General features: G+C 43.7%; 2 protein-coding genes across 4 annotated transcripts; one reads left to right on the forward strand and one right to left on the reverse strand.

Annotated features, from left to right (window-relative positions):
- The first annotated feature begins 292 nt into the window (after positions 1 to 292).
- LOC126990682 (putative nuclease HARBI1) lies at positions 293 to 3,487 on the forward strand. 2 transcript variants are annotated; one of them, XM_050849366.1, is made up of 4 exons: positions 293 to 517; positions 964 to 1,624; positions 2,156 to 2,529; positions 2,696 to 3,487. In XM_050849366.1, exons 2-3 carry the CDS (start codon positions 964 to 966, stop codon positions 2,521 to 2,523), a joined length of 1,029 nt encoding a protein of 342 aa, XP_050705323.1. In that variant the 5' UTR covers positions 293 to 517; the 3' UTR covers positions 2,524 to 2,529; positions 2,696 to 3,487. The 2 variants fall into 2 exon arrangements, with proteins under 2 accessions (XP_050705323.1, XP_050705322.1); XM_050849365.1 differs by having other exon boundaries at positions 295 to 517; positions 2,709 to 3,487.
- Positions 3,488 to 6,698: 3,211 nt separating this feature from the next.
- Positions 6,699 to 11,642, reverse strand: LOC126990683 (prespore vesicle protein-like). Of its 2 annotated transcripts, none has more exons than XM_050849367.1 (3): positions 10,956 to 11,642; positions 7,847 to 7,972; positions 6,699 to 7,430 (listed from the first exon to the last, which is right to left on the reverse strand). In XM_050849367.1, the coding sequence occupies exons 1-3, from the start codon at positions 11,131 to 11,133 to the stop codon at positions 6,877 to 6,879; spliced, it is 858 nt and encodes a 285-aa protein (XP_050705324.1). In that variant the 5' UTR covers positions 11,134 to 11,642; the 3' UTR covers positions 6,699 to 6,876. The 2 variants fall into 2 exon arrangements, 1 of the variants encoding a protein (XP_050705324.1); XR_007744640.1 differs by lacking the exons at positions 6,699 to 7,430; positions 7,847 to 7,972 and adding exons at positions 8,372 to 8,455; positions 9,296 to 9,380.
- Between the last annotated feature and the right edge of the window lie 2,013 nt (positions 11,643 to 13,655).

Here is a 13,655-nt window from a genome sequence, read left to right on the forward strand (position 1 = left end):
TTCATTATTGTTTTCTTTTTTTTCACGCCCTTGAACTGTCTCCATATCTGTAAAAAAAATCGCCGGAGCAACACCTGAGTGGGAAGATTTCGTGCCTCATTGCTAACTATTCTTGCGTCAGATGTAATAATTATTCAGTATTTCAATGAGCTCCGCACACCATTCCCACCATCTCCGAGGAACTATAACATGGGTCGTATTATAAGACACCTCGTCACCCAAGTACGCATATTTTATAAGGGTTTCGTAGCAGGTGTGGGCATTTCCAGTAGTAGTTTTATGACCCTGGCGGCGGATGCTCAAACGGTCGTATCTCAACATTTGGTACTAAATCCGCCATTGTGGTCGCAAGTGCTGCCCCGTGCGATGTTCAAAAAACGTCCTAGACGCCATCTTGTGCCCCTCAGCCTGACTGCTCGGGAGCGGGGCTAGATCCGACCAGTTTCCGTCCTAACCCGTCGCCATTGAAGAAGTGTTTCCGCCTCATCCACATCTCCACCTCTATACACAATATAAGGTACGTGTTTGAGCTCCTACCTTTGTATAGCTTTACATTAAGGTGGCAAGAGTCACATGAAGGACAATTACGATGATACGTGGGCTGGTTATGGAGAAATAAGGTAGGGCTCATGAGGCAGTGATGTGGGTTGTTTTCATCAATATTTCTTAATCCCATGGAGTTCTTAAAGCTTCCATGCATATGAATATTGTTGTTTGAGCGTAGCAAGAGTCACATGAAGGACAATTACGATGATATGTGGGCTGGTTATGGAGAAATAAGGTTGGGCTCATGAGGCAGTGATGTGGGTTGTTTTTATCAATATTTCTTAATCCCATGGAGTTCTTAAAGCTTCCATGCATATGAATAGCGTTGTTTGAGCGTAGCAAGAGTCACTGGGGCTGGGAAGGGCAGGGTGTTGTTCTACTTAATTCTAGTAATGTGGTTATTTCTGTGTTTCACAGATGGAGTATGTTGCGGTATACGTTTTCAATCGCAGACTGCGCAGAGAAAGGAGATATCGGGACCCACTTGACCCACTACACGTTAGTGATGAACATCTGTTGCGGGTGTATAGATTTCCCCGTCAAGAAATCATCAGGCTCTGTGATGAGCTGCGTCCCCACCTGGAAAGGAGAACCAGGAGGGCACATGCACTCCCAACTCACACCCAGGTTCTGGCTGCACTAAGGTTTTTTGCAAGTGGCAGCTTCCAAACTGTTATTGGAGACACTGTTGGAATGGACCAATCAAGTGTTAGTAGGGCCATTGACAAAGTAACTCAAGTACTTTGTGTAAAGGCCAGTCAAGAGATAAAGATGCCAACCACAGCAATAGATATCAACAGAGCTATGCAGGACTTCAGACGCACTGGTAACTTTCCAAGAGTGATAGGTGCCATTGATGGAACCCACATTCGCATCAAGGCCCCAGAGGAAAATGAAGAGATTTATGTCAACCGGAAACAATTCCACTCCCTAAATATACAGGCTGTGGGTGGCACCAACAACAAGATCATCAGCTACGACACCAGTTACCCAGGGAGCACACATGATTCCTTCATATGGAGACACTGTGCCCTTAAGCGGTTCCTTGCTGGTCATTTTGGAGATGCTCTTTTAATAGGTATGTTTCCTTATATATTCCATGTAATTCTATCAAATTACCTGTGCTTTCGTACCACATGCCTACATGTTCAGATTTTTGCCTGCATAGAAGAAACCTCATAATTGTATATTATATCTTGTGATTACATGTTAATGAATGTTAACCTTCTAGACATGTCATATTGTTATGATAACAAAACTCTTAGTAGAACTGCATATGACATTAAAAATTTTAACATAGTTTTCATGCATTTCGTAGTGGAAAGACTGTCTCACATAACACTACATTGTCAATGCCACATCATGTTACTCATCAAGCTCGTCTATACATGATGTCAACAGTAAATGGTATTATTATGAGGGTCTGGCAGTTCAACAACTTTCTTAGTGATTACAAGCAGCCAGCCACAGTTGGGTTACCATCAGTACAAAAGTAAGAAAATATCACTGCAATTTTTTAGCATTATTGACAACACCAAGGCACAGCTACCCATACTCAAATTGTTCCTACGTAAATGAATAATGAATTAATGAATTTTCCATTTCACAGGAGACAGTGGGTATCCTCTGGAGCCATTCCTGATGACCCCAGTTGTACACCCGACAACACCTGGGGAGGAACGCTACAACCAGAGCCATCGAAGGACAAGATGCATTGTTGAGCGGACGTTTGGGATCCTCAAGTCAAGGTTCAGGTGCCTTCACGAGTCAGGAGGAAGTTTGCAGTACGACCCCGAGAAGACAATGAAGATTGCGACTTCTTGCATGCTCCTGCACAACTACTGTGTGGATCGTCGCATTCCCTATGTTGGTGATCTTGTGCAAGAAGAAGAAGTACCAGTTCAGCCTGTGAGAGACAACAGACAGGTTCCTGGTCAAGTTGTCAGGCAGGAAATTATTAGAAACTTCTTTTCCTGAGTATAGGTAGGCATATATGTAGACCTTGCAGTTATTAATAGATTGCTTTCATATGTAAATGTGCAGAACTCACAGTTGGAGCATAAGAATAAAACAAGAAACCATAATGACCACATGCTCATCTTTCTTGATCTGAATTTGTTAATTATTATTAATATCTAATTAATATCAGCTTACACCTGCAGATTGCGTATGGTGCACCGGTGGCCGAGTGGTCAGCGTGTGTACGATCCAGAGGACTGTACACCCATTGCAAGACGCTGAGAGAATTCAGCCATGGACACTTGGTGGAGGGTTACCAACATGCTGCCCAGATCTTCAGTCAACCTAAACTTCTGCATCTTTGATCAAGAGAGGCACCAGGGGCTAACACTTCCTCACCACACATTCTCATCACCTAGTTTGATACCCTAATTGTCCCTCTCACATACCTTATACATTTCAGCACTCTGTACTCTTGACTTGCTTATCATCCTCTTCAACTCTTTAATTGTTGGCCATTTCTCTGCTTCATATAACATAACTAACCTCACATATGCACAGTAGCCATTTAACTTGTTCCTTAACCATGTGTTTCAGAATGTGTGTACGTGGTGATCCATAGGACTCGTTTCCCACCGCAAGATGCTGAGAGTTTCAGCCATGGACATGTGGTGGAGGGTTACCAACATGCTGCCCAGCAGATCTTCGGTCAACCCTAACTTCAGCGTCTTCGGTCAAGAGGTTCACCACTTCCACACCACACAGTCTCATCACCTAGTTTGGTACCCTACTTGTCCATCTCACATACCCCATGTATCTCAGCATTCTGCACTCTTGCCCAGGGAGTGCGGATATTGATTAGTGATGAACCAGGTTGGCGAGGAATGTTTATGGAGGAATGGGAAGGTGCTCATTGCTGGTAAAACTAAAACCCATTTCAATGAAATAACATTCTGATGAACCCCAGCAGTGAGGTAGTCAATTTACCAAAAGGCACAACAACCCCTTAATCATATTAAAAGCATATGACTGACCTGTGTGATTATCTTCCTGTGTTTATGACTGTAATTATTTATCCTATGTACTGTAATGACTGTTGTGCTAACTGAAGCTGTACTGTTCATACCACAGGTTAATCAAATAAAAAGCATATGGATCACTGCGTAATGTGTGATTACTTTTTTCTATAATTATGATTTCTTTTTACCTACAAGAAAGTAACATACCTTCTTGTATAATGGCTTGCTGGAATGCGTACACTTGTCCAGAAAGGCCATTTTGAATCTCTTTAGAACCACAAAAAACTTTTAAAAATATTCATTTTTACTGTCAATGAACAATGTTACATACACAAACTAAAATAAAGGGCGTAAAACTGCTCAAAAGGGCATGCGTATATATATGTACTAAACACTTCCCTAAGAGGTATGTATATATATATATATATATATATATATATATATATATATATATATATATATATATATATATATATATATATATATATATATATATATATATATATATATACACATATATATATATATATATATATATACATATATATATATACACACACACACTAAACACTGAACGGGTTAAGCAAAGGAAGCAGCTCGAGGGCAAGGGCACAAAAAAATAAAACCAAATACAAATCACTGCTCCAATAAAGAGTTAAGAGGAGAGGACAATTTGTGGGTGTCCTGATCAATATTCTCCTCTTGAAATAGTGTGTTGTAGGCAGGAGGAAAAACAGATGAAGGAAGATTGCTCCAGAGTTTACCAGTGTAAGGGTTGAGTGAAAATGCTACTGGTTAACTATTGCATAAGGGATTTATTTCGACAATAAAGGGATGAGCTCCCACCAGGGGATGGCCACGGCAGACGAGTTTCCATCTCTCCAGACACTCCCTTGCTTTCTCAAAGTTTCAAGGACCTTTCACCCCTCTCCCTAACGTACTCTTGCACCCTATCTCCATTTCACTGGAGATTTTCTCTAACATTCCCTCCCTCTCACTCACATATCATAGACTCTTACTCTCCTCACTTCGCTCCATGTGACCAAACCACTTTAAAGTCTGCCCTTCACTTCTTCCCCTCATCCCCATGACCTATTCCAAAACGCTCATACACACTTGCATTACTCATTGCAGCCATTCTAGTCACACCACAAGCACTTCTCAAAAAACTCCTTTCCACTGCCTGCATTCTAGACCTATTGACTTTCATGTTTCACTAGCATATGTGAGGGTTGGTACTATTACTGTATTTCTCAAATCCCTCTTTACCTCCATGCTCACACTTCTGCCATTCATGATACGTCCCAAAGACTCTACCACCCTTCTTCCTTGCAATGCCCTTTCTCTTGTCTCTCCCTCCATACCCCAATGCTTGCACATAACTAATCCAAGGTATTTACACTCATCATTCAAAATTATTTTGCATTTATTTTCACATAAAAATAATCATTCTCTACCTCAATTGCCTTATCCCACCCATGAAACCAAATTAAATACATATTTGTACCTTTAGTTGCACATATGAGTCTGGTATGAGATGAAACGGGAGCAAATAACATCAGTACCAAAGGTCTTTACTAAATATCACAGTTGAGATGAACGAATAGACCCAAAACAGGGTTTGCATACAATGTATACAAAACCTACATCAATATTGCACATTAAATAGCTTGTCCTGTTTGAACAGTGTCCAGTAGCAGTGGCACAACTTACAAGTAACTGTGCCATGCATAGTTCTGACAATAGTGTGCATGATAAAAAGACTACCACAGCCTATCACAGGAGTTGCAGATATCACATGCAAATGTAACACAATATATTGACTAGGTGACATGAATGACACATGTATATCACAGTGATTCCCAATATCACACATACATAATGCATAAATATATTCAATGGCTATTTGTGTTTGTGACATGAACGACACACATGGATATCACAGTGATTATTCCAAAGCTTTTGACTTCACATTATAAAAATATAACAGTTCTCTTACTTATCCACATTATAAAAATATAACTGTTCTCTCACTTATCCTACCTGTGAAACATAAGTAAATACATATTTGTACCTTTACTTGCGAGCAATTAACATCAGCACCAAAGTTCTGTACTCCATAACACAATATATTGACTAGGTGACATGAATGACACATGTATATCACAGTGATTCCCAATATCACACATACATAATGCATAAATATATTCAATGGCTATTTGTGTTTGTGACATGAACGACACACATGTATATCACAGTGATTATTCCAAAGCTTTTGACTTCACATTATAAAAATATAACCGTTCTCTTACTTATCCACATTATAAAAATATAACTGTTCCTCCTTCAAGGTGTAGGAGTTCTGTAGGCTTTGCTCGTCACCCGTCACTGATGGTGGGCTCGCCCAATGTGAAGGCATCGGGAAAGTCCACCGCACAGTTGGGTCTTTGGCTAGTCGGGGGATAAATCCCCTGGCTACCCAGAGTACGTCAATGGACCGTATTGGCTATCCGGCGGTGACTCGGAGACAGGTACTGTTTTGACTTAACTCGGTTCCTCTTTTCTAGTTTGGAAAAAAATAATAATGGCTGTCGTTTGGAGCCTTATGTCCAAACGTAGTACCTGCTGATAGAAAAAAATGCATTTATGCTTTGCTGGTAAGGTTTTAAGGTTTGCGTCTGTGTGTGGTGTGTGTGACCACTGAGGGGCGAATGTGACGCGTGCCACAGTCTCCTGAGCGGCCCAAACGGGCAAAACACAGCTTGGGAGGTTTCGTATTTTTTTGCCCAGCAGCTTAAAAATGATTGAACTTGCTGTTGAATAATTGCTAGTTGAAGTACCTGTAGCTATTTTGACCTCTGGCCTTAAGATAAGAGATTTACAGACATCCTCTCCAGCGAGAGGGCGTCTGTAAACACTTATCTTAAGACCAGAGGTCAAAAGCTTCGAACAATTATTTGACAGCAAGTTAAATCATTTTAAGCTACTGAGAGCAAAATAAAGCCCTGGGCAAAAAATACGAAACCTCCCAAGCTGTGTTTTGTCCATTTGGGCCGCTCAGGAGACTGCAGCCTGCAACATTCGGCCTCACTGGTCACACACACCACACACAGACGCAAGCCAAATCTGACCAGCAAAAGGTAAATCCTTTTTTTCTACCAGCAGGTACCACATTTGGCTCCAAACGACAGCCAGTATTATTTTTTTCTGAAATAGAAAAAAGGAACTGAGTTAAGTCAAAACAGTACTTGTCTCCGAGTCGCCGCCGGATAGCCAATACGGTCCATTGCAGAGACCTCAAGTTGTCAAACATGAGGTCTCTGCAGGCGGGTGCTGCAGATAAACATGCACATTACTGTGGCAGTTTACCTGCAGCACACCGTATAGCAGCTGCAATCTCTGAACCAGCGCGAGCAATTGCTTGCTCCAGCCTGTCGGTCATCCTCTCCACCGAAGTGTTGAGTGTCTTCTGCACTTCAAACATCTGCTCCAGTAGGTTAATGTCCTGTGCAGGATGTTGTGCAGTTCTCCGGTGGCTGGCTGGGCGGGTGGGAGTGTGGCTGGCTGGGCAGGTGGGAGTGTGGCTGGCTGGGCGGGTGGGAGTGTGGCTGGCTGGGCGGGTGGGAGTGTGGCTGGCTGGGCGGGTGGGAGTGTGGCTGGCTGGGCGGGTGGGAGTGTGGCTGGCTGGGCGGGTGGGAGTGTGGCTGGCTGGGCGGGCATAGGGGTGGTGGGCCGTTGAGGGCCTGGGCCTTGATGCCTGTCTTTGGGTGCCCATAAATGCCCCATATAAATGGTCATTAAGGGCCGCAGGCATATCCACTGGTATAACCTCGGTGGTGGGCTGCACCTGCCTCCACTCCTCTTCCTCCTCCTCCTCCTCTGCAGGTGTTGCAGCATCCTGGTATTCTGTAAGGAAATCACAACATATAAATGCTATACAGCGGTATTATTAAACCATTGCTAAGTTCCTACACCCTCCCGGGAGCCTTGAGGAATCTATGCCTCCTAGTGCCTAGATACTAAATATCATAAATTAAATTAACATTTACTGTAGAATTAAGACTAAAAATATATAACAAGTATTAGGTCTATTTCAAATGTGAAACTTGCTCCTAACGTATTGTTTTTTTAGGTTGTAAATGTATATTACAACAATATAACTAATGTGTATACATTTTGACTTTCTGGTGTACACTGTGTAGTTAACACAAGATAGTGTATGTGTAGTTAGTATTACACATAACAATATTCAATGGTTAATCGTTATCATTCAGTAAGAATCATATTTCTGATCATAACGCAAATATATTTTTATGTCTCACCCTGTGTCAGTGCCAATTGGTCCGGGTTTGGAATCCCACGATGGCCCATGATGGCCTCCACAGGAATTAAGCCCAGCACAATTTCTTCCGCCACTGAATAATGTGTCTTTTGTGCTGGGCCGCCACCTGAGAAGAAAGGAAAATGATGAATGGTAACATTTAGCAGGCAGTTTATATGACGTTAACATCATCCCCCTGACTACCTTACACTGTTAATAGAGAGGGAGATATTTGCCCGAAAAATTTGGCTTGGTTAGTATCGGCACATATCAAAGAATAAAAAACATATTTTGTATATCATAATGCTCTCCAGTGATAATCTATCAACATACCTGTTCCTTTTTGATAGTGAAGGTCCTTCGCCCTTTTCCTCTTGACGTCGGACTTGATGTGTTTGAATTTGGTTTTAACTTCATCGATGTCGCGGTGAACCCGCCCCACTGTATTTACAGCTTCTTGGACCTCTGCCCAGGCTACCAATTTTGTAGAATGGGTCGTCCCCTGAACAATTTACCAAAAGGATGTTGTAATTGTCACGGATGGCCGTGACCATTGCCAACACTTCAGCCTCAGAGAAGTTGGCCTTACGGGGTTTCTTCCCCTCCATTCCTGAAAGTGGTGTAACATGTAATTAGTATGCAGTACCTAAACTTTTCCCACAAACATGTTACTCCTTCTATCATCCTTCTGACTCCTTCCTAGCTGGGATGGAAATTTTTGGGGCTTAGCTCTGACTACAATAACCACTAGACCACGGAGGCTATAATCACATTTTCTTGCCACAGCACTACCAAACCTAACACTGAGTATATAATCTGTTTTAGGCTTTCTTTCTAACACAACTTGTTCATATTGTAATTAAATGCATGCATAGCACTGTACTGCCTTATTTGATATGTACATTCTTTTACACAATTTCAAATATTAATTAGCTGACATAAAATCATAAAAATAATCTCAACACTGTATGACCCATTGGATTATCCAACTATTTGATTAAATTAATTTAAAGGTAGTAAATAGCTGACATGTGAGAGGAGGCGAGAGGTGTTGAGTGTGTGGCAAAGCGTGGGGTTGGGCTCACCCCGCACCCGCCAGTTTCTCGTGGAAATACTCTGCCATACTCTGCTCTATCTATAATATACACAGAACACTAAAGTAGCATGTGCACTGAAGTCTCATCAATCCCCCTTTTGTAGTGTGGCAATTTCCCTGATGGGTGAGCCTCCCATAACTCCCTCTGCTACATCGCATACTATGTAAACGTGTTTTACCTCCCATCTAGAGATCTCAAAACTCTATGTAGCGCCTGACTCTTCCTATTCAACATGAACGCATTGCCTACTTACTATGGCAGTTTCCAGCAAGGTAGTCAGCTCTTCAACCAATATGTATTGTATTAGTAAACCACATTTTAGCTAGGCTGTACCAACTTGGGGAAATGCTTACCTTTTGTGTCTTCTTGAGGAAGGGGCAAGTGAGGCGCAGATGGTCACGTCACGTCCAGGGAGAGGAGTTGGAGCAACAGTTGGAGCTGGGAAGAGCAGGGCAGAGCTGGATGAGTTGGGGCTGGGAAGAGTAGGGTGTGTTGGGGCCTTGAAGGCAGGACAGGGCAGGGTGTGTTGAGCCTTGGAAGGGCAGGGCGGGGCAGGGTGTTGGGGCTTGGAAGGGCAGGGTGTTGGGGCTTGGAAGGGCAGGGTGTTGGGGCTTGGAAGGGCAGGGTGTGGCAGGGTGTTGGGGCTTGGAAGGGCAGGGTGGACCCAGAGCAGGGAGGGGCGGTAATCTCTGGTGAGGTCACTAGTCAGGTCAGTAGCTTGGAGGGTGAGTACAATAGTCTGGTCAGGGAGATTAAATTAGGACAGAAACAGTTTATACCTCACAGGGAAGTCAGGTCAACAGGTAATTACCCGAGATGGATGAACTTTTCCCCAGGGTAATAAAGGAATGTGAAACAGAGATAAGTGGGCAGTTAACAGAAGTATTTAGGAAGTCACTAGACATAGAACATATTAACTCTAAATTACTTTATTCTACTTACAGCAATATAAATATAAATATTTATTTCACTTATATACGTATAAGTCAATATATTTTATAACTAGTCTTTACTTAGTGCAATCAACACACATTCCAGCAGCGGCTTAATAGTTTTAGTGTTCTGCTGGCGTGTTGGCACTTGTGGGGTTCCCTTCTCGTGGAACCCGTCTAGGTAAGACAGGGGTGGTGCCTGTTTCATGGAGGCAGGCACACTTTATTCCAATATTTAAGAAGGGAGACAAATCTTCTATGGAGAACTATAGGCCGATTAGTTTGACGTCAGTTATAGGTAAAATGATTGAGTCAATAATAGCTGATAGTATTAGGGACCATATAGACAGACATATTTTAATTCATGACTCACAGCATGGGTTTACTGAAGGAAAGTCGTGCCTTACTAATCTTATATCCTTTTACAATAGAGTATACGGGCAGCTGACAATGATGAGAGCTATGATGTGGTTTATCTTGATTTTAGTAAGGCCTTTGATAAGGTACCTCACCAGAGACTGTTAAATAAAGTCAGGGCTCATGGGATAAGAGGGTCCAGTGTAGGCCACCTGGCCTCTTGCAGTTTCCCTATGTTCTTATGTTCTTTTTATGTTGGGGCTTGGAAGGGCAGGGTCTGGCAGGGTGTTGGGGCTTGGAAGGGCAGGGTCTGGCAGGGTGTTGGGGCTTGGAAGGGCAGGGTGTTGGGGCTTGGAAGGGCAGGGTGTTGGGGCTTGGAAAGGCAGGGTGTGGCAGGGTGTTGGGGCTTGGAAGGGCAGGGTGTGGCAGGGTGTTGGGGCTTGGAAGGGCAGGGTGTGGCAGGGTGTTGGGGGTAGGAAGGGCAGGTGTGGCAGGTGTTGGGGCTTGGAAGGCAGGTGGCAGGGTGTTGGGGCTTGAAGGGCAGGGTGTGGCAGGGTGTTGGGGCTTGGAAGGGCAGGGTGTGGCAGGGTGTTGGGGCTTGGAAGGGCAGGGTGTGGCAGGGTGTTGGGGCTTGGAAGGGCAGGGTGTGGCATCTGACTCCGACCAATATTTCATTAGTTTTCTACATTATGGCTAGTCTGTACGAACTAGGGGAAATACTTACTGTTTGCGTCTTCTTGAGGATGGGCCAAGTGAGGCGCGGATGACTGGTGTGAGGAGTGGTCGGGCTCTGCGAGGTCAGGTGTTGCCACTGAAACAGTCGGTGGAAGAATGGAAGGAAGTAGGGAAGCGTAGCAAGTGGTCTGGCTAGACGGCCCCGCACCAAATGCCCAAGTTTCCATCGTTTGTTTACAAACACCTTCCTCGATCCTGATTGGCTGTCTTCTTTGTTTCAGTGATTTCCATTGGTTGCAATCACATCAGCTGGTGAGCTGCCGGCCCTCTACCGCCTCACTCATGAACCATAGGGCTAACCCTTAGCACCCCGCTGCGACCGCGCTGTGCATCGCTGCGGAGGACGGTACTAGCGGGGAGCTAACTTGCGACGCGACCCGTGACTTACAACCGTCTCCGGGGCTAAGTTACCACCCCTTTGAGCATCCCCGCCCTGGTGTTAGTCTGACCCTTCTTCTGCACCATGAACCTGAAGAAACACTTATTAGAACCCAAAGGACCCATCTTTGACCTTTAGAAATAGCTGATGTGAGAAGCGAAAGTGTCTTATGATACCGAGCACAGTCTCCAGCTCGATAACCTCCCGCCACACTCCTCCCCTGGCCGATCTTAGTCACCTTATCATTGCCATCGCTCCATGATGCCACCACCGTTGTCACTGTCATCACCATCATCATCCTTGCCCACATTATCATCGTAGTCGTTACTATCATTATCACCATCAGTACTTGGTCCTTGTTTATCTCCAAATCACCCTCTGTTTTCAGGATTCTCACCTTCCCCTCCCTCCTTCATATATATATATATATATATATATATATATACATATATATATATATATATATATATATATATATATATATATATCTATATATATATATATATATGTATGTATATATAGATTATTTTATATTATATGAATATTTATAGACATATATATACACCCACTTGACAATTTTGCAATTTTTTATAATTTATCTTCTTGCATGATCATAAGATTATATTTACCTAGTCAGTTAGTTATTTTATATGTGCTGTTGACAAAAATAGTCATAATCTGCCAGGCTACCAGAATGCAGCGGTGATGAACGCCTTTTTCCACATCATTACCAGAATTCCCATCTTATAAATCTGCGCTAACAGGCAGCGAAATCTCAATCCAAACAAAGTTCTCCAGTAGAAAAATGTCAAGAATGACATCTTAATATATATTTTATCAACACCATAAACTTGAACCATATTGGCGAGTCTAGGATCTGTTTGGACACCTGTCTCTGAGCGCCCGAGGCCGTGTAGAGACAAGCCTACGCATCGCGGGGCGTGGGGCAAGGGACGAGAGGAGCAGAGCCACACGAGCTGCCAGGCCCACCAGGCCGGGCGCCGCCACGTTGTAATCGTTTCCATACTGAGCTAATATAATAATTTATACTTTATATTAAAACTAATAAAGGTTATAAATACTCTCTTAAATAAGTTTTCAAATTAGTCTGTGATAGCTATGTGTGCGTGGGTTATTGTTTTATAGAAAAAATTCAAACGAAAACTGCATAACAATCAAGGAGAGAGAGAGAGAGAGAGAGAGAGAGAGAGAGAGAGAGAGAGAGAGAGAGAGAGAGAGTGGTGTCAGCTGTTTAGTTATATACATAACAATTACCACCTCTTGAATCTTGCATTTCCCCCTCCGGCGCGTGCTGATGTTGCGTTTAAGAAGTGACACGTGACAGGAGGCCTCGGCCAGCGATCTGCTGACGGCCGTAATTATAACTGTTCGGCAGAGAAATAACAGGTACAGGTGGAGGCACATGCTACAGCTGCGCGTGGCGTCGGTGCTCGTCTCTCTCTATCTGGCCAAAGTGCACGTGGCGGGTGCTGCCCGGTTACAGGTACGGTGTCATGTGCGAGGCACCACAATTTGTAATCTCCACGTTTCCCCAGGTGCCCATTTATTGAACGTACACCTGTGCAGTGCAGCAGACACTTTCCTTAGAGCCATGTTACGTAACGCATCAGAGTAACAGTGAACAACTAGGCGAGAAAAGTGCCCTCTTGACAGGACGCGTAAGGGAAGGGAGAGCCAGCCATTGGCGGAGAAAAAAGCCAATTGCCGATAAAGTCAGCTGAGGAGCGGTAGTTTTGAATTTTCTACGGTCAAAACGTTCAATTCCTTTGGTGGCTGCGACGCACTTATAAGATCACCAATCAGCGCGGCGGTCCTCGGCGAGTGTAACAATTAGGACGCCGGGCGGCAGGTGAAGGCTCTATCGGATGGATCAGGTTTTTGCGGAAGAGTATATTGCGTTGTTCTCTTTTTAATCCCTTCCAGCAGTCTCTCTCTCTCTCTCTCTCTCTCTCTCTCTCTCTCTCTCTCTCTCTCTCTCTCTCTCTCTCTCTCTCTCTCTCTCTCTCTCTCTCTCTCTCTCTCTCTCTCTCTCTCTCTCTTATTAAACAACATGAAGAAGCGTGTTGCTGCAGCCCTGTCACCCGCCATCCGACGCGTGAACTGCACTACTTAGCCGACTAGGCAAGATTACAGCAGAAAGAATTTGCTGGAGGCCAGTCGGTCTTCATGGACATAGCACCTCCTTTTATTACCTAACACCGATTTCCTCGATATACGGATATTTTTTTATATCACATCGAAGCAACGATGGGAAACTCTGCATCTCGACAGAAATTCAACGTGTGGGTA

This window comes from Eriocheir sinensis, unplaced genomic scaffold, assembly GCF_024679095.1.
Source record: "Eriocheir sinensis breed Jianghai 21 unplaced genomic scaffold, ASM2467909v1 Scaffold19, whole genome shotgun sequence".
Classification (NCBI taxonomy): Eukaryota; Metazoa; Arthropoda; class Malacostraca; order Decapoda; family Varunidae; genus Eriocheir; species Eriocheir sinensis.